The sequence below is a fragment of the Pholcus phalangioides genome, unplaced genomic scaffold, assembly GCF_987345545.1.
Source record: "Pholcus phalangioides strain wild (caught in Gottingen) unplaced genomic scaffold, Ppha-v1.0 ptg000008l_1, whole genome shotgun sequence".
NCBI classification, from domain to species: Eukaryota; Metazoa; Arthropoda; class Arachnida; order Araneae; family Pholcidae; genus Pholcus; species Pholcus phalangioides.
In genome coordinates this window covers 37,734,763-37,754,121 of record NW_028301601.1, presented here as the reverse complement: position 1 = coordinate 37,754,121, position 19,359 = coordinate 37,734,763, and the positions used below count along the sequence as shown (strand labels likewise).

The window sequence follows — 19,359 nt, the reverse complement described above, 5'->3', positions numbered from 1 at the left end:
CAGATAACCCTCATGGTCACATTTGGTCTGCGGGCCAAAGGTTTACCATATATGGCTTAGAGAGGTCGTCACAATGAATTTCTTAAAAAATATTTTGAGTTCTTAGCCTTCAAATAGCATTGAAAACTAACAAATTGATTATAACAAAGATATTTTCTTCAGAAATTAATAAACTTGAATGACTCCTTACATATTTACTAATACTTAACTGTACATGTGCCTTGTACTAATTTTTTCAGAGGAATTTATAACAAATTAATATAGGCAGGAGTGCGTTGTGTGTGGCCCTAACGTATTTATGTTGTCAGAGCTATGCCTGTTTCGTGTTATACTGGTGCTGCCATTTGCCTTCCGAACTTTGAAATTAAAAATTAATTTCCACATTATGTAAGTATCGTGTGCCTACTCCCTGTGGAGACTTTTTCAAATGTGAGGCTGACTCGTATTAATTTTGGCTGAAAATGGTTAGAAGAATTAAAGTAATTTCATTTTTAACATAACACAGCCGCTTATTCCTTTCACTATCAGGACATATGTCCCATAAAGGTTCTAAAATTGGTAGCGAAAGGGTTAATGCATACAAGAGCTAATTATACAAGCATCTGCAGTTCAGAGCTAATTTCAAATGGTGTTTCTTTTATCTATGATTGAGGAGGACTAAATTATAAATGACAGTACTGAAGCAAAAACAAACCAGATGCTGCTGCGACTTATATGGACATAACTTTTTTCAACACTGAGCAACTAGGAGTTAACATTTGGTTACTCATGTGAGGTTACCATAATAATGTAATTATATCTACTATTATATCTAAAGGGTACTTTGTCCATTTTTTGGAATAATGGTATTAATTTGCTGTACTTTTGTTACACTACACAGAGGTATAAAGATGCGAAGTCCTATTTCAATAAACAACAGATGCTCACCTTATAAAACAAACTATAGAAAGATACACAAAAGAGCCTTTTTAAACTAGCAAAATTTCTTTTTTGTGACATGGTTACACATTTGACACTTACTTCCAGCATACAGATAGCCATCTTCTGAAAACTACCCATTGTTTGTCGAAACGAATTAGGAATTCAACGCTTTTCTTTATTATTCACCTTTACCAGAATTGGTTTCTGCTTAATTCTTCGCTTTATATTAAAGCAATAATTTCACCCCCCCCCCACATTGAGAGAAAGCTTCACAATTACATAATTTTATAGCTTTATTAAAATATCAAGCAAAATGAAAACAAGATACTTTTTTCTCAACTTCACAAAAATGATGATGATATGCACAATGGTTTTTCTCGTTATCTCAACTAAGGGTGAAAATGCAGCTGATTGAGAAATGACACCTATCACTGGGATACAGGGTGGCCAAGCTTTTGCTGTACCAGCTTTCCATAACCTCCACGTCCTGTGTCATAATCTGTGCGGTATTCATCACGCACCTGTTCAGAAATGATTTACATTGATGTAATGCATATAATGAAAAAATATATTGAATAGTTTCACAGCATAATAAACATTATGCAAAATGATACGTAATTCTTATTGAATTTTAGATTGAAAATAAAACATGCAGTGGATCAAATATGTAAAAAACAGAAGAAAAACATTGAGTTAATAACACACCTAGTTTGATTCATAGAAAATTCTAATTTCACAATTGGAAAGATTTTTTTTTTCAAATGCTATATCATTAAAAGGTTAGATTACAGGAGATTAAACTGATAAGAATGAATTACTCTAAGAAAATTGTATCATGCATACTGTACTATAAGTAATAAAATGGTTCTTAAAAAAAAACCATGCTTATCAAGCTCTAGAAGACGAATTCTAATATCTTTTGCCAAAGAATAGCCTTATCCACTTGGTGTGCCTGTTGCAGATGCTAACAAAAATGCTGAGATATGTTTCAGTCACAAAATTATAGTCTCAAAGCATATTCACATGTGTTTGAGAGAACTCAAAAATCAGCTAACAAAAACCACGATTTCAGAAAAAAAAATTGGGGAGGGCTGTGTCATAACAAGTTTTGATGTGAATACTTTTTGTGGCTTGAATTGCATTTTAGGTACAGTCCTAATGAAATTATCATCAGCTTTGTCTTAGGAATAACTAACAAATGATACCAATATTGTCTATTTTTGTTGTTTTCTGCTGTATCTCGAGCAGTTCACAACAAAAATAGACAATATTGGTATCATTTGTTAGTTATTCCTAAGGCAAAGCTGATGATAATTTCATTAGGACTGTACCTAAAATGCAATTCAATTACTTTTCGAGATATAGCGTAAAACAATTTGTTACAAATCGGAGCAGCAGGCCTGGTGCCCAGACGGGAACAGATATTGAAATCGTACCCTTTCAATGTGCATCTGAAGTTACCATTGCTTCTGTAGTGTATTGGGTGCTTCCTGACATACGAGAATTTAATTTTGCCATGCAACTTTTTTTGAATGATACCAGTATCGTCAGATGATTCAAAAGACGTATTCACGTCAAAAAATCATTTCATTGATCCAACTAATCCTTTGATTAGCACTAAATACTTAATTTAATTTCACATTGCACCACATCCAGACCATGCCCAATTATAAATATAGATTGAATAATGGCTACATAAAGACACTTAGAACATTTTTGGAGCTCAGAATACAGTCCACGCATGTTTTTACATGTATGGACGCGAAGGGTCGTAAAATCAAAAAGTTTGTAAAGAAGTCTAAGACATGTAAAGGAAAAGTATATTGTTTGAATCAGAAGATTTGTTCATAAAAATGTGCAATTCATAAAATCAAGTGTCGATTGTATTAGCTTTGAACTTTGCGAACTAGTGGCTGAATATGGGTCTACAAGAGCTGGCTAACCTCTGGTCCGATTCAAATTTTTATCCCTGAACTTTTGAATTTTAAATACAAATTTAAGCTTTGAATGATGCCTATGACTGTTAGATCTTTACTCTACAATAAACACTAGAACTCTGTCGCTGGACTTATCTGGTTCCAGAGATCTCTTCCAGCCCAGCTTCATGGCAGTCTGGTCTTTATCTTACAGAAAAATAGCTTTTCTTTGTTTTTCTTTTCCAATTTGTTTCGCTTCACACAATAGGAGACAGGCACTCACAGAATATAATTTAATTTGGCCCATGTCTGATATGCATCTAGCTGACTAATCATTTGCTGTGTTTAAATTTGCGACCCATGCTTTAAGCTGTGAGTGTAATGTTGTAGATTGTGAATGAGGAAAATCTTACTTGTCCACCGGTTCTCCCTCTGCCAAACTGACGACCTTCAATAAAACCAGCATCCCAGTCAGTTCTTACAATTCGATCATCCAATCGAGTTCCATTAACATACCTCATGCAATTCTCTGCATCAAGACGGTTATAATACCTGTCAAAATTTTATAACGTAAATTCAACACATATTGTATAACAGGGTTTAAGCTACGATTGCATTTTTCACAAAAAAAGAAAGAAAATCTTAGTATGCGAAAGAAGTGGTAACCACTTTCACAAAAATATGTACGGAGGTATGGAACGAATAGACATCCAACCATCAATCATTACATTAGCATTGTAGCATTTTGCTAAAGCTTTTCTCCCCATTTTCGCTTTTTTGCGAAAGGAATTTTTTAGCTACCTTAAACCCTGTTGTAACTGAGTATCTAGTATTTGGAAAACAAACACCAATTTCAAACAAATGGTTTATGCATGCATCATTTACCCTAAACCAGTGTTTATCAACCTATGGTCTGTGAATCATAGGTGGTCTGTGAGCATGAACCAAGTGGTCCACAGGCAGACTTGAAAATTCAATTGAGATTAAATAAAAATTATTCAATTGCATGCAACTAATGTTAACGATATTCACATAGCCAAGAATAATAAATTACGCCTAAATTCTATTAACTAGTAGTCCGTTGAATTGTTTCAGAAATTTTAGTGGTCCTTGGGTTCAGAAAGGTTGAGAAACATGCCATTTATAGAAAAGTATTCACGCATTCGCTCACATGTCATTCCCGTTGTATTTCAGTGCCTGTTAGAAAAACTTTTTATGCCAATAATTTTATCATTTTTTTTGTCACACCAGTCATTTCCAGCACACAAGGCCTTATCAGACTGGGACCTATAGTTTATTGCTGAATCTAAATGACAGCATTCAATTTTCACTGAAATCTCGATTCTGTGGACTAAGAAGAAATATCGGTGGTTCTCAAACTTTTGCGGCTCCCTTCGCTGAATTCATAGTTCATCTATGGAATAGTTTGAAAAGAACCAGTTGCACTTCCACACACACACACATCTGGAACTAATCGGGTATCAAACACATGATCACCTCAATGAAAAAATTTGAAAAGATTTTGAAATTTTTACAATAAGTATTGCTATAGGAATATTCATCATGGTAAATGATGGCTGTATTGAGGACTGCTCATCTTAGGTGGAGATAGACTTGGAAGCCTGGGGAGGGGGGGGGGGGAAGAAGCACGATGATGGTAACTCATATCCATTTATACATTAGATCAGTCGACTCCACCTTTGACGCTGGGGGGGGGGGGGATATCTCCGCCCATGCCGCTCATATTGCTGTATTATATTAAAGCCAAGATTTGAAAAAAATATTGTAGATATTTATTATATCGAGTATCATTGCAGTGAGATTTCACTGTATTATGAAAATCTTACATTCTGGTTTTATAGCATAAAACTACTACTTTAAATGCAATCCACAACAATTAACCCTCTGTCTGGAGCAAATGATCATTAATAGGCACAGCCTTCATATTTTCCCTCTTCACTCCTTTCCTAGATGACACTGGCACTATTGAGTAGCTGTCTCAATCTACCCATGTTTGAATGCATAACAGGCAGTTCATTTAAAACCTTACAGAAAGTGGAGTAGTGACCAAATTGGTCATTGCGCTTGATTATGTAACATTTTGAAAAGCAAGTATTTTAACCCTCCAATGCATGGGTTGGGTCATGTATGCACATGCATTTCTTTCATTTACCAACAGGTGACCGGAGAATTTTTCTTGAGGTTCTCGCTAATTTGGTTCTGTTGGGCACATTTTATCTGATAGACACAGCACCCACGCATTAAAATTTGTTCGATTGGTTTTATGTTAAAAATACATGGTTTTTTGCAGAAATGTTTTCTCCTATTGACACCAATAATAATGATGTTCACCACTTGGCAGTTGTATAAATGAATTTAATTATGTGTTTATTATGTTTTTTTGATTGTGTGCCCATCAAGCACATTCTTGCCTGAACTCAGTGATCAACATATTGCACCCCAAAGAAGGTTAAGTGATCAAAATACTCAAGACGACGCATTTTGAAAATGCACATTGATCAAAACAAATTTGAAAAAAAAAGATACAAACTCCACAAAGCAAAATCCACAAGGAGTTTTCTTGAATCTATCCAATCCCATGATAACTCGCTTGACATCACCACATTTGGCAAACAACTCATAAATTTGTTCTTCTGTGGTGTAAAAACTCAAGTTTCCAACATACATCGTGGTGCTAGCAAGTAGCAATCTTTCTTGGTCTGAACGGCTTCCCTTAAAATTTGAAAAGAATTTTAACAAATTCACTAAAAGAATTCAATAAATAATTTTTACATGTTCACATTTGTCAAACTCAACAAATTCATTCTGATGGCAGAGAAAATACACAATTTGACCTACTTTTACAAGGCATTGTCACTAATGGCGAGATAAGAAATTCCAGATATTTCAATATCCATGTATAGCTCGTCTCCAATACTGAATACACTTCGCAGAATGTTCAGTAAAAATCACACATGTTTTAGATCAGGGGTTCTTAACTTTCTTTAGCTGTGACTTAAAATCACCAACTTGACCTCTCAGACCCATGGGTCCATTTTGAAACTAAAGATTACTGAATAAAAACCAGTGACTGACACCATAAGTGGATTGTACGTGAACTTGTACGATCCATCTCTGAAGCTCTTGCAATCTAGGTCAAGAACCTCCTATTCAACTAGCAGGAGGGCAGTTGCCCTGGGTAACAAGATATGAGCAGCAAATTTTAAGAAAGACAAAAAAAAAAAAAAAAAAAAGAACAGTTATAAAACATTCATAATTAAAAATGGGAAGGTAAAGTTACTTTAACCCCTTCCCCGACAAAAATTATCTTCACATTCACTTATGGCGCGATTCTTCCAGAAAAGCGATGCTAATTGATATCAATGAATATTATTAATGCAGTCATAGCATTTTATGAGAAACTGATCAGATCGTGAGGATGCGTGATAAAGGTGGTAATCAGAGTAAACATATTACATGGATATTAGTAGATACGTCTGGATTTCACGCGTTCTACATTTTCCACTCTCTACAGAAACTGGTTGCAGAAGACTTGAGAGGCATGGTGCAAGTCTCTTTGATTGACCCATACAGAATGTTTTCCATCCCATCTACCTCTTTTCACTGCCCCCGCTCAGAAAATTGTTTCTTAGTGCTCCCCCTTTATGAGTGCTCATGCAAGATCCTATAATGTCCCAAAATTTGAGAAACACTGCACCAGGACTTGACAAACCAAAACATTTTAGGAGCAAAGTATTTTTTTAAGAATAAAGGTCGAAAATAATATATTTTGACTTTTCCAAGATTTAATATAATACTTTCTATTCTGATATATATATATATATATATATATATATATATATATATATATATACACACACACTAACAGAATGTTTGAAACTTTTTTTATAATACCCAAACTCCAATTTAGTAATCACACCTGATAACAAGTCACCATACAACAATGTGGACCCAAAAAACACAAAAAACAATTTCCATTTGAAATGTTGGAACTATTTTGAAATAGAGCTTTTCTCTAGGTGGACCTGCAAATTAATGATTCTTCATGATAAAAACAGCAATAAAGATAAAACTCTAATGTACATAGGTAGATACTCATTTCAATTTATTTTTATACAAGAATAATTTTTGAGCACATCAAATTTAACTCATAGAAGGTTATTAGAAAAATACGGACTTCTATTCATAAAAAGATACTCCAATTCAGATACAAAAATATTTCTCTAATCTGCTTCAGAGTGGTCCCCCTTGATCTGCCACACACTTCTCCCAAAGATCTGTCAATCTGATCTGGGCTGCTTCCAGATTGGCTGGAACACCTCTTGTGAGATGACATCATTGCACGATGACAGACCAACTGCATATCTTCATATTAGTTGTCTGGGATGTTAGATTGTGATGACTATGACTTAATTTCTGGGTAATACCCATAAACCCACAACTCGTTGTCAGCGATTACTTCGTTGAGGAAGTTGGGATCACTATTAACAGTCTTCAGTATGTCCTGAGCGATATCTAGATGGAGTTGCTGCTGCTAGATCATTAGCAGTGTTGGCACAAACTTCGCATGAGCTTCTCCAGAAGCTTAAATCCTCAGTCACAATAGAACGAATGGATCTTATGCTGGCGCTCCCCTCGCCTGCAAGTTCTCTGATCATGATTCAACCATCCTGCATTATCAGGGCTATCACTTGGTCAATGACTTTCATTTCTGGATGTTCAGAACTTACTTCTCTTCCCTGATGAGTTACCATCTTTGCAGAAGTTGTACCACTCCTTTATCTGCCATTTTGTCAAAAGCAAAAATTGAACAGTGCTTACTTGCTATCTGCCAGAAAGTGGCAGTTTCCGCAAGCAGAAAGAAATTCAAGCATGCTAATTAGGATCACTTACACCAATTCACGCCTTCCCAGCATGGTTTCTAGGATATTTTATGAAGAAACCTTATATATAAACATCAATAATCTTGAATATATGAGGATAGTTATTATACCGTCAAACCTCATCATAGCACCTCACACCGCGGCAGAAATTTTCTGTGAAAAATCTTTCATTTCTACTCTTTACCAGAAGCCAAATTTTTTTACCCACAAGGCCGATTAACTTTATAAAACATCAGATCCTGATAATTTGAAATTTAGAAAAAAAGGGGGATATTAGATAATGATCTTTTCAATTTTGTCTCAGGTGAATTAGACAAGTATCAAAAAGTATTTTTTCCACCTTCACGGCAGAATTTTGAGCATCTATATTCATTGAAATTATATTCAGCAATCCAAACTCACATATTCCATACATGTGAATCAGTAACTTTGTTTGGACATTTTTAAGCTCGCACCCCATTCGGACTTGGAAGTTAAAACCTACTCAAAAACTTATAACTATAACAAAAACTATAACCTAGAGGTAATGATCTTGAGTACAAAATATATCTTGCAAACCATATAAACTAGCAAATGAAAGGAAGGGGGGAAAACTTTTTTTTTTGTATACTTGCAAAAAATAATCATAAGCTTTATTGATTTCTTTCCAAAGGAAATCAGCATACACATCTGACAAGTTTTAATGACAGAACCAATTGATTGCTTATATTAGCATTTCGTATAATTTACTCATAGATGGTTACTATTTAAAACCTAATAAAATCTAGTCATTCTCGGGGTCGTATAGATGTTTTACTTCAATAACATAATATTCACGTCCGTCTTGACCAGCACTATCAATGTCAGGGATAGAGCTCTGAGTACCGAGAACAGCAACATTTCCATCCTCGTCCTGCTCACCGATCACAGCTAAAGTATCACCATTAGCTTCTGTTAACATAGACACAGAACTGTTAGTCGCTGCATTGAGCACAGACAATGAATTGCCAGCAATCTCTTTGAAGGAAACTTCAGATGGAAGATTACTGCCCTCGTCATCTTCCTCTGAATGGAGAATAGTACTACTTCCTTGCAAGATGTACATCCCACTGTTGCCGTCACCCTCGTTCTGGATCGATGATGTCTCTTGCAAAATGTACATCTCACTGTTCATGTCGCTTTCTTCGTCATTATTGACAGTATCATCTTCCTGGAGGATGTATATTTGATTGTCATCCCCTTCCAGTTGCAAGGATGACAACCCTTTATAATCTTCACCATGTGAACGTAAATGTCTTTTATAACTACCTATCTGCAAGAACTTTTTCCCACACGCATCACAAGTGTGAGGGGTGTAGCCAGTGTGAGTGATCAGGTGGTTTTCAAAATTACCCAATCTTCTGAAAGAACGACCGCAGACATCACACCTGTGAGGCTCATCATCATTATGTGTCAGGAGATGCTGCTTCAGACTACTATCCCTCACAAATCCTTTGTTACACAGTGGACACACAAAAGGACGATCGTTCGAATGAACTAATGCATGCTTCTCAAGATTTCCAATCTTGTGGAAAGTCCTGTCACAGGTGAGGCAATGATACAAATCTTTCTGAGTATGCTTCAGCATATGCCTTTGTAGAGTGGCTTCTTCCACATATGTCCTCCCACAGAAATCACACACGTGATTTCTTTGGGTTTGATGAGTGAGCAAATGACGACGAAGATTGCTCATCTGATTGCAGCCACGACCACATATTTCACACTGATAAGGACTTTGCTTAGTGTGAGCAATGACATGCAGTTTAAGGTGGTGAGAACGATTGAAGGTTCTCTCACATATATAACACTTGAAAGGTCTATCCTCAACAGGTCTATGAATAATCAAATGTTGACGAAGTTGATTTCCCTTTTTGAATCGTTTGCCACATATGTCACAGCCATGTGGGCGAACTTCTCGTTGCATTTTTTGAATGAAAATTTAGATTTCGTAAATATGCAGGGCCAAGAGGAACAGACGTCGATCAAAATAAACTGGATCCTGTCATCTCAACTTCTATTGCCTGCAAAATAAAAAAATAAATATTAAACCAACAGAACTGAAAAATTTGTGATTTATAAAAAACATTCTTACTTTATTTCTATGTTATTAAGAACAGCGTTAAAAAAAATTTAAGTTCCAAAGCCAAGCATATCTTCTCTTCCCCCCTGGAATAGTTTAAAATTGTGTTCACTTCGACTTATCCCTTTTGTTTTTTAGGGCCATATTAGAAGAAACTTTTGGGCTACACTCAAAATGCATGAGAACACAGTTCTGCTAAGCGGCAAAAAACATTTGAAATGTACTCTTTTGTTTTAAAATTACTCATAGGGCTATACAGTCAACCTCTTATATAACAAATAAGTTAGTTATAAATTTTTCCATACAACAAAGTTTTTTCATTTCCCATGAATGCTGAATTGCTTATTTATGCTCATCAAGAGGATACAGATTTTACAAAGTTCATGTATAACAAATGTTTTTGGTTTTTCAGGATTTGATATAAACAGGCTATTGATTGCAATTAAGTTACTATATTTTCTGGGCTACATGCCCAATACATACTATATCATTGTACTTTAAAAAAAGTTCTTAAAGAACACAATAGCCCTTTCTTTACCCAAAATAAAGAGAAGGTGCTGAACTCATTTTGGATTCGAGTAAATATAAATATTGCAATAAAGCCAAGCTCAACAAACCCCAGATGCTATGATGACTAAAATATTTGAGTTAGAGCCTAGAGCTGTTATATGTGATTTGTTAATTGGAGACTGAGGACAACACAAGTTTTATACTTCATGTCAGCGTGTAAACCAACTTGGAAAAAAAATTCAGATAAGTAAAAAAAAAAAGATTGAGGCAATTTTCCATGAAAAATATTTTTTGCTCTGCCAAAAAATTCATGAATTTTCCTACAAAGAAATTCACTCCCACATCTTGCCCAGTTGCTGTATACTTTCTGGTTTCACCTTTGTTTCAAATACGTATTATTCTCACATTTCCCCCTAAAAAATACATTGCAAAGTTCGATGACCCCTACTTAATATTATTAGTAGTCTACTACAGCGGTTCTCAACCTTTTTTGACTCGCAGAGCCCTTACAAGTAAAAATATTCTATGGCGGAACCCCGTAGGCCAATTTTTTAAATTATTCATCGAAGTTAGTGATTTATTTTTACTATTTAAAAATATTTATAATTGTTTTAAATTTTACTTTTTTTATTTATTTTCCTCGAGCTACTGCAGAGCCCCTGTAGAGTGCACAAGGAGCCCCAAGGGCTCCGCGGAGCACTGGTTGAGAACCACTGGTTTACTACATCAGGGCTTGACAAATCAAAAAAATTATAGGCACTAGCTAAATTTCTTAAGAGCAAAGTGTATTTTTAATAAATAACGTGTTCGTTATTTTTCTAACATTTAATAACCTTTTTTTTCCAGTAGACACAATGACAATTTTTTAAAATTTTATGTTGATCTTAGTAAATAGATGCCGAATCAGAAATTTGAAAATCTACATGGCAAAAAAACATGCCTACAAATAGAAGGGGAAAATGAAAAAGCAAATGGGATCGTTGAAGGACTGCATAGGGTGATCAAATAACCTTTTCCAGGCCATTCCTGTATTTTGCCATATTTTCAGCAAAACCCCACTTGAATTTTTATTTTTTACTAAAATCATGGATTAAAACTGTTTTGCAACCCTCATTATGATAATTATAACTATAAACACAAAAATTGATATTGCACATTTTTCATGCCAATTTTTTTTAGTTCTTTTTTTCCGTGTTTTAGAATTTTAAATCCACTGCGATTGGCAGTAGAATTTTGTTTTTTAAATCTCAATTTCCCATATTTTTGTTGAGAAAACATGTTTGTTTAGACTAGAATTATGAGGACTGGGGATTTTTCTTTTTTACAAAGCGCAATTTTAGCTTTGTAGAAAAATTCAAATTGTGCTTTGTAAAAAGGAAAAATTCGTGTACTCGCAATTCTAATATAAACATGTTTTTTCAACAAAGATATGGGAAATTCAGATTTAAAAAACTGAAAATTCTATTGCAAATTGCAGTGGATTTGGGTTTTCTTTGTATAAAAATGCAAAAAAATCAAAATTGGTTTCAGACTGGAAAATTTTAACGAAGCTTAAAAATTTCAAGTGTATTTGTACTTACATATATATGTATGTGTGTGCACATAGAAATTTTAGGTAATTGCTCATTTTTTAGTTGCCATGGTGTCATGCTCTGTGTACTACATGTATAAAATACAATGAATTTATCCAACATTTAAAACACGAAAAGTCTGAAATTAGACTGTTAAATTAGTCATTAACCCTAGAATACTAAAAAAAAAAAACTGATAAAAACAGTATGTTAGCTGCCTATACCACTGTCTCTGAAATGTAGAGTTGACATTCTAGGGTTAATTAATTCATATTTATGTTAACTTGTTTATGTTCTGTTCCAACATATTTAAAAAAACTTTAATATGCACAAAAGGCCAGAATATAATTTAATACGCACTACAAGAAAATTTATAAAGTGCTATAAATATCTGAGAGATCGTGTTAATAAGATAATTTTTCTACCTGAACCTTTTACCTTTATTATTACAATTTATAAGTATCAACAATAATTTCAAAATTTACATACAGAAAATATATTGATATTTTATACTTAAAGTCAAAAATTTAACCAAAATATTTGTTGACTGGAAAAACTAAACAATGTGATCACACTGAGTAATAGTCCACTTTTAATTTTTTCGATTCGAACATGTATGAAAGAAAATAACTTTCACAAAAAACAGTGTTATATAGAAACTGAATGGGAAAAAATTTATTTTCTTACCTAATTATAAAATCCAAAAAAATGGCAGAGATACAGCTACAATCATCATATTTCTCTCGCATCACATATGCAAATGTTAAGAAAACATGTAGCTGCATATGATAAGTAAAGTAACAGATCTTTGATTAAAACACATGAAAAGCTACTCAACCAAATAAACAGGGTAATCCTGATTGGTAACACTTATTTACTAGTCTGCACAGTAACAAAAGAGAAACCAAAACTGCAAATGTCTTCTTCGTACTGAGAATATAATATTTTGCATAATAATGAAACTTAAATCAGAAATGAAATCATTACACATTGATTTGCAATCAATTTTGAACATTCATAAAATGGAATCTGAAAAATATTTTAATATTTTTTTTTTACCTTGAACAACAGACAGTGGACATTACTTAGTGTGATCACATTAAAAAAAAACTACATGGTACAACACCATGTTTTCACCAAAAATACATAATTTCATAACATTTGATATACATTTATGATGTATTATAATGATGACACATTTGAAGTGCATTGTAGGGTTGCTGTTTGTAGGATTTGCCTGGGTTCACATGGCGCAACACCCTAAATTTTTTTTTTCATGTATCCTCACGCCTCAAATATTTGATGTATAGTCACCAATAATAAACTATACTTGGCAACACAATTGTGTGAGGCTGTGGTTTTTTTTTCAAAATTAATAATTATTAAGCCATTAAAAAAGTTTGTCTGGTTGATTAACTGTTTGTCAAAACAAAACTTTCAGTAGACCCTATACGAATTGTTTTCAAAGTTAAGGCAGTTTCACAATAAAAAAAAGAACTACAGTCAAATTCTGTTATAGCAAAAATCTCAAATTTTTTTTTTTCCAATCCTTAAATAAATTTACATAGGAACAATGTATTGCAAATTCAGATATTACAAAATGAAAATTCCATCATAACAAATTTAAAACAAGTTTCTGAAAATCAACAGAAGAGTATAGAACACATTCCAAAAAATTATCCTGTAAAATCGGTTTCAGAGAACTAACTTGAGCTGTTGAGGAAGAAAGGTTGCTTTTTCTGTGGCTTGTAAAGAGAAATTTTAACTAATAGGGTCAGTGAAAAGAATCAAATCTGTAGTAAGATAGTGGCTATGCGTTAGGAATGTTTCATGTTTCAAAATGAATTGCCTCAAAAGGAAACAGTTTTCAATTAGAGAAATTTATTTATCATTTCTGATGTTGATGCAGAAGTAAATAAAAACAATGCAGCACAAAATTACGCTGTATCTCCATCTATTCTTTGAACTTTTAAAAAAATAGAATAAGTTAGAATTTCAAATTCAAACAGCAGTTATAGGATCCCATAGAAAAAAAGACTGAAATTTTCAGGATGTGGATGTAGCTTCCTTTACAGGACATTCGTTCAAGACATTTTCCAAGAAACATACATGGTTTCAGGGCATTCATTCTCGAAATGAGCCCATTATTATACCAGCCCACTTATAAGAAAAGAATACAATTTGCATGTGCTTTGGATGTGAAATCTTTCAAGCATTTTTTTCTGTGCACAGCACGCATTTATTTTACAGGACTTTGTTTCCTGGGCTTCCACAACTTGTACAAAAAAAAACCATCATTTGCTTCAAAGATAGTAAATAAAACTTATCAAAAAAAAAATTCAATGCCTAATGGGCTAGAGTAATTTTTTAAATTTTATTCTTTTTATTATCTAGAACAGTTTCCAGAAGTGGGCAATATTGTCCCCTGGGAGCAATGGAAAGGTCCAGAGAGGCGGCAGAAGCTATGGGTTTAGTATAGGATCCTATGAGTTGGCTTGCGTTGGGGGGGGGGGGGGATGAGAAGGAAAAAAAATTGAAGAGGGCGATCAAACATAAAGTTGGGAAAACTGATCTAGAACATGAATTTTTCCTTTTAGAATCAAATTCTACTGCAACAAAAAATTTTTTAAAAGGTGTTAAGATTCATTAAATCAGAAATTCTTTTGCATCAGAATTTTGCTATAACAAAGAGATTTCTTCAGTTCCCTGGAGGTCTTTTAATGGGATTTGACTGTATAACACGGAACATTTTGGGTATTTTTTTCTATTTTTTTTTTTTAAATAATAGTTACCAAAATGTATTTCCACCAGACAAAAATGTTTTGAACACAATAAGCAGTGCCCACTGTTTCATTTGCATTAAATGTCTTGATTAAAACTTCAAAATCTTATTTCATTTTCAAACTTTTGAATCGACATACAAAAGAAAAAAAAAGCTGATCATCTCCAGTCATTTCAACAAGACATGTAAAATATCCGCATGATTACCTTTGATAAGGAAAAGGTGTAGATTAACACGGATGCATCTATCAAAATCCATTCAGTACTTCTAGCGAGATGCAATAACAAAGAAAGTTTAAATCTTCTATCTTGATTATCAAAACAAGGAATCCCTACATGTTCTGCCCTTCCTAACAAGAACCTGGGAATTTTCGAAACTCCTTATAATAGCAGGGTAAAAAATCACCCTAGGGATGTGTTCATGATTTCGCCCCTCTCCTAACCATAATATTGGTGGGTGGTGTGATCTATCAGTGGTTTGAATGCAATTTGTAATTACACTAGACTGTAGTTACCCATGTCTCTTGCTGTGCATTGAAGCCAGACCTTATAAACTACTACTATACCACACACATTGGGGCTAGACAAATCTAAAAAAATTTGCATGTATGTGCCATGTAACTTAAAAAAATACATGCCCAAAAGACATTGCTCAAAACAAATGTGATGAAAATATGCAGATAATATAGAAAATTAAAAGCATTACACTATGTAAAGAAACCAAATTATTCCTTTGTTTGATGAAATCTCAATTTTCAACACTACAAAATTTACCACACTGACCGATTTTAGACAATTCCCCCCCCCCTGAATTTTGACCACTGATGACCATCTAGTTTAAGGATGGTATTACAAATGCAACCAATGAGCATATCGGTTACATTAAAGCTAAAACAACCGATAAGCTTTATTATATTTTAAAATATTATTGAATGGGAAATTTCATTAGGCCATACTTTTAAAGTTTCATGAAAGTTCTTCCCACTCTTATCAACTATTTAAAATTTCCCACTTTTTTCAAAGGGCTTATCGGTTACGTTTAAGTGAATACAATCGATAAGCTTATTAGTTGGATTTATCAAGTTTCTCTGGATTATATGCAGCTGTCGTATAATCCAGATATTAAAGCTTTTTTTTGCCACCAAACAGTCTGACAAGTCGCCAAGGCCAAACTGATGCTACTGATACAAAAAAAAATTTCCAGCATAGAAAACATAAAAGTGGAAACCAACCTTATAAAATATAAATAAAAATTCTCTGCTGCAAAATCAGGATTTAAGCTACAGCATTTTTACAAAATGCGAAAGAAGTGGTAGCCACTTTCACAAAAATACGTACAGGAGGTACGGAACGAGTAGACATCAAACCATCAATCATTACATTAACATTGTAGCATTTTGCTAAAGCTTTTCACCCCATTTTTGCTTTTTTGCGAAAGGAATTTTTTTATCTAGCTCAAACCCCATGTAGGATGTAAGGCCATGTCTCTCTCTCTCTCTCTCTGTGTGTGTGTGGAGTATACAGACTCTTTTAAATAAATGGTCCTTCCGTTTATACAAATATTCTCTGCATAAAAAAATAAAACATGGACTCTTTTAAATAATAAAACGATACGACAACAAATAATCAATAATATCATGTCGCAGCCACATTTTATGCGACGCATTTACAACTTAAGGTAACTTTCAAATTGAGGACATTAGAAATAACGTCCTGATATTACTTGCCCATGCCCTGGCAATCTGGGACCTAATAAAATTCTCATTTTCATAATATTTTCCCCACATTCAAAATAAATATGCTGCCATCTATTGATGAAAATACTTACCAGAAGTTTTTTGCGTTTCTCATTTGCTTGATGATAGAATTCACAAAATTTACCAAAAACCCCAAAAAGTTTCCCCCAGTTTTTGGATTTTTTGCACACCCGCGTTGGACATGTGGTTGAAAAATATACACGCCTGAGCAGAATTTTTACATATTGGGCAATAGATTTGTCCAGCCCTAGCACACGCATCTCATAGCTGCTTTACTTGAATATTATCCATATATACCAACGAGTGCCAAATGTCTGCAACGAGCCAGAATGTGCCAAAATCTGCGACGTACGTCACAGAACAATTAGTGCTACTGCAGAACAATTTGGAAGAATTTTAAGTGTGCAAAAAAACACTATTACATGTATGGGGATTTTTACCGCAGAACATTTCCCGTCAGCTGAGGGTTCGTCGCAGAATAGTGCTAAACATTCTGCTTTGGTGGCAAGGAAATAAACTGAGTGATAGTTCAGCGATAATGCTAATTGTAACAACCTTGTTCATAGGTGTCAAGCAACCCCTCCCCCCCCCCGACAAAATATGTCCAAAATGACATGCTAAGACTTAAGGACCTTTCTTCTTATACATAACATAATTTGATAATTTTGGCCTGGCCTCAGATTTTGCATGGTGGAACAAGTGATTTTTTTTTGGCATAGCCTTAACGTATTTATGTTGTCAGAATTGTGCTTGTTCCATATTATGGCTGGTGCTGCCATATGCGTTCCATATATAACTAGCAAACTGGCTTCTCTGGCAAAGAAAAATTCAGTGATTCATGAAATTTTAGGATATTTCAAACATGATTTCAAATCGAATTATTGTCCATAGGCATGTAACGATCTAACGAGAGATGCAGGCATAAAAGACTATTTGCCAGCGAGGAAGAGAGATTGTGTTCACGGTTTTTTGTCATGTCGGTTTACTGATTGCGTTCATCTGTTATTGAATTCGTGTGAATGTCATTTTGAATAGGAGGCTTAGCAAATCACAAAAAATCCAGATGCCAGAACAATTTTTTGGAGAGTTTTTACCTGAGGGAAAAAAAACCAAAATGATGTTTCTTTTGACTTTTAAATGGGATAGCAACCCTCTTCCAAGTTGGCAGATATGCCCATATCAATTTCAAACATTTTGTACAGACCCCCAATATTTAGCAATGATGCAAAGAAAATTTCAGCGTAATACCAATTTTTGTCACCATGGCAACCTAGCACTTGGTTTTTTTTTTTTTATCCAGCCCTGGTTTAATGTGTTTCAATCGATAAATACTATATTTGTGAATAAAATATTTCATCCATATTTCCATTTTGTGTCACGTTACAACACAAAGCAAGGATTGGTAAATACACGAGGTCACAGTGACTACTAACTACTACTGAACCACACATGTACCTCATCCATATTCCTCTGTGGAACTGTTAACGAATTGGTACATGTTGGAATGTGTGTGTGTATGTGTAGTGAACCTGACGTGAAATTTGTTTCCGTGCAATGCTTCCATCTGCCATCAAGTTTTTTAACTATGAGTGAAGTGTAATGATTGAATAATTGTATTCTTGTAGGCCTGTTGCTCTCTGCAACGAGACTTTTTAATGGGCAGATCGGCTCACATTTACGTCTCGAAATTGAGAACCACAGGAAAGCAACTTCAGCCGACCACCACTGTGGCAAAAGTAGGTATTTACTCCTGTATCCTCCATCAAAAGGACATGGTGACTGAAAAATTGGTATTAGCGCCTAGATTTTTCTTTGTGCAATTACTAGCTCAAGGCAAAAGAAATAAGCTTCTCTCCTAAAATATTAAGTTGGCTAGATTTTATATCAATAGATTGACAAGCATGACTGGCATAAGGTTATTAGCAATATTGGAGGAAGCGCAAGCCAAATTTTTTGACAGGTGTTGTAAAACCAACAGTTAATATTGGGGGGGGGGGGGTCCCCTTTGGCCAACACAAATGTACATCAAATGATTGCAAAATTAAAATGAAATAATAAGGCCCTTTGAACTATAATTACTAAGTCTATTGAAAACGCATATGACACATCTGTTTCTAGCTCTTTCACCCTCTCCCTGCTCTCAAAACTAAATCAAAATCGTAGGTATTTTTCATTTACAACTCTCAAGCTTTAAACTCCGGTAGCTTTTTTTAAAACATTTTTAAAAATCAAAATAAACATGGGAACGATAAATAATGCCATCACTCAAATTCCGATCAAAAGAAAATAGCCCTCCCGTTACCGTAATTGAATAGGGTTAACTCACTGTCGCGTAAAAAAAATTCAATTCCGCCCATAAAATGTCAATTTATCATAAGCATTGCCATTAGATCGTATAAGAATTATTCTAAAATATTCCCCCCTTTTATCCTAATTTAAATTTTTTTTTTTTAAATTAAGAACCTTCTTAGAACGCACATGGCATCAGTACATAAAAAGATGGGTTCTCCCTCAAATTAGATTACCTTGAAATGCTGATCACGATACGGACTGAGTTCTGCGCCGGGAATTTTCACTGACATTGCAAATTGGAATAGGTGAAGTGACTTATTATTTTTTTGAAGTTTTTCTTTAGCTAATAATAATAACAGTTTGTTGATTTCTCGTCTGAAATTGCCAACGGCGAACAACAATGTCCGAATAAAGAAGCACCAGCAGCCAGCTTCTTCCTCTACAGCAATTTTTTGGACACTGCGAATCACTGCGTCAAAGCGTCTCCGAAAAAAAATAGAAAAAACAGGCGGTGCGTCATTTGACCAATAAACGTGGACAAATTTTTCAAAATCTACCGAGTTCGTTACTTATTTCGTGACCATATGTGTAACATTTTAAGATACAAAA

At 34.2% G+C, this 19,359-nt stretch overlaps 1 protein-coding gene across 2 annotated transcripts; it reads right to left on the bottom strand.

The window, feature by feature from the left end:
- Window positions 1-1,201: 1,201 nt before the first annotated feature.
- Cbp20 (cap binding protein 20) lies at window positions 1,202-19,211 on the bottom strand. 2 transcript variants are annotated; one of them, XM_089234610.1, is made up of 4 exons: window positions 18,984-19,204; window positions 5,389-5,570; window positions 3,251-3,389; window positions 1,202-1,442 (listed from the first exon to the last, which is right to left on the bottom strand). In XM_089234610.1, the coding sequence occupies exons 1-4, from the start codon at window positions 19,038-19,040 to the stop codon at window positions 1,350-1,352; spliced, it is 471 nt and encodes a 156-aa protein (XP_089090736.1). In that variant the 5' UTR covers window positions 19,041-19,204; the 3' UTR covers window positions 1,202-1,349. The 2 variants fall into 2 exon arrangements, with proteins under 2 accessions (XP_089090736.1, XP_089090735.1); XM_089234609.1 differs by lacking the exons at window positions 1,202-1,442; window positions 3,251-3,389; window positions 5,389-5,570 and adding an exon at window positions 6,941-9,780 and having other exon boundaries at window positions 18,984-19,211.
- Between the last annotated feature and the right edge of the window lie 148 nt (window positions 19,212-19,359).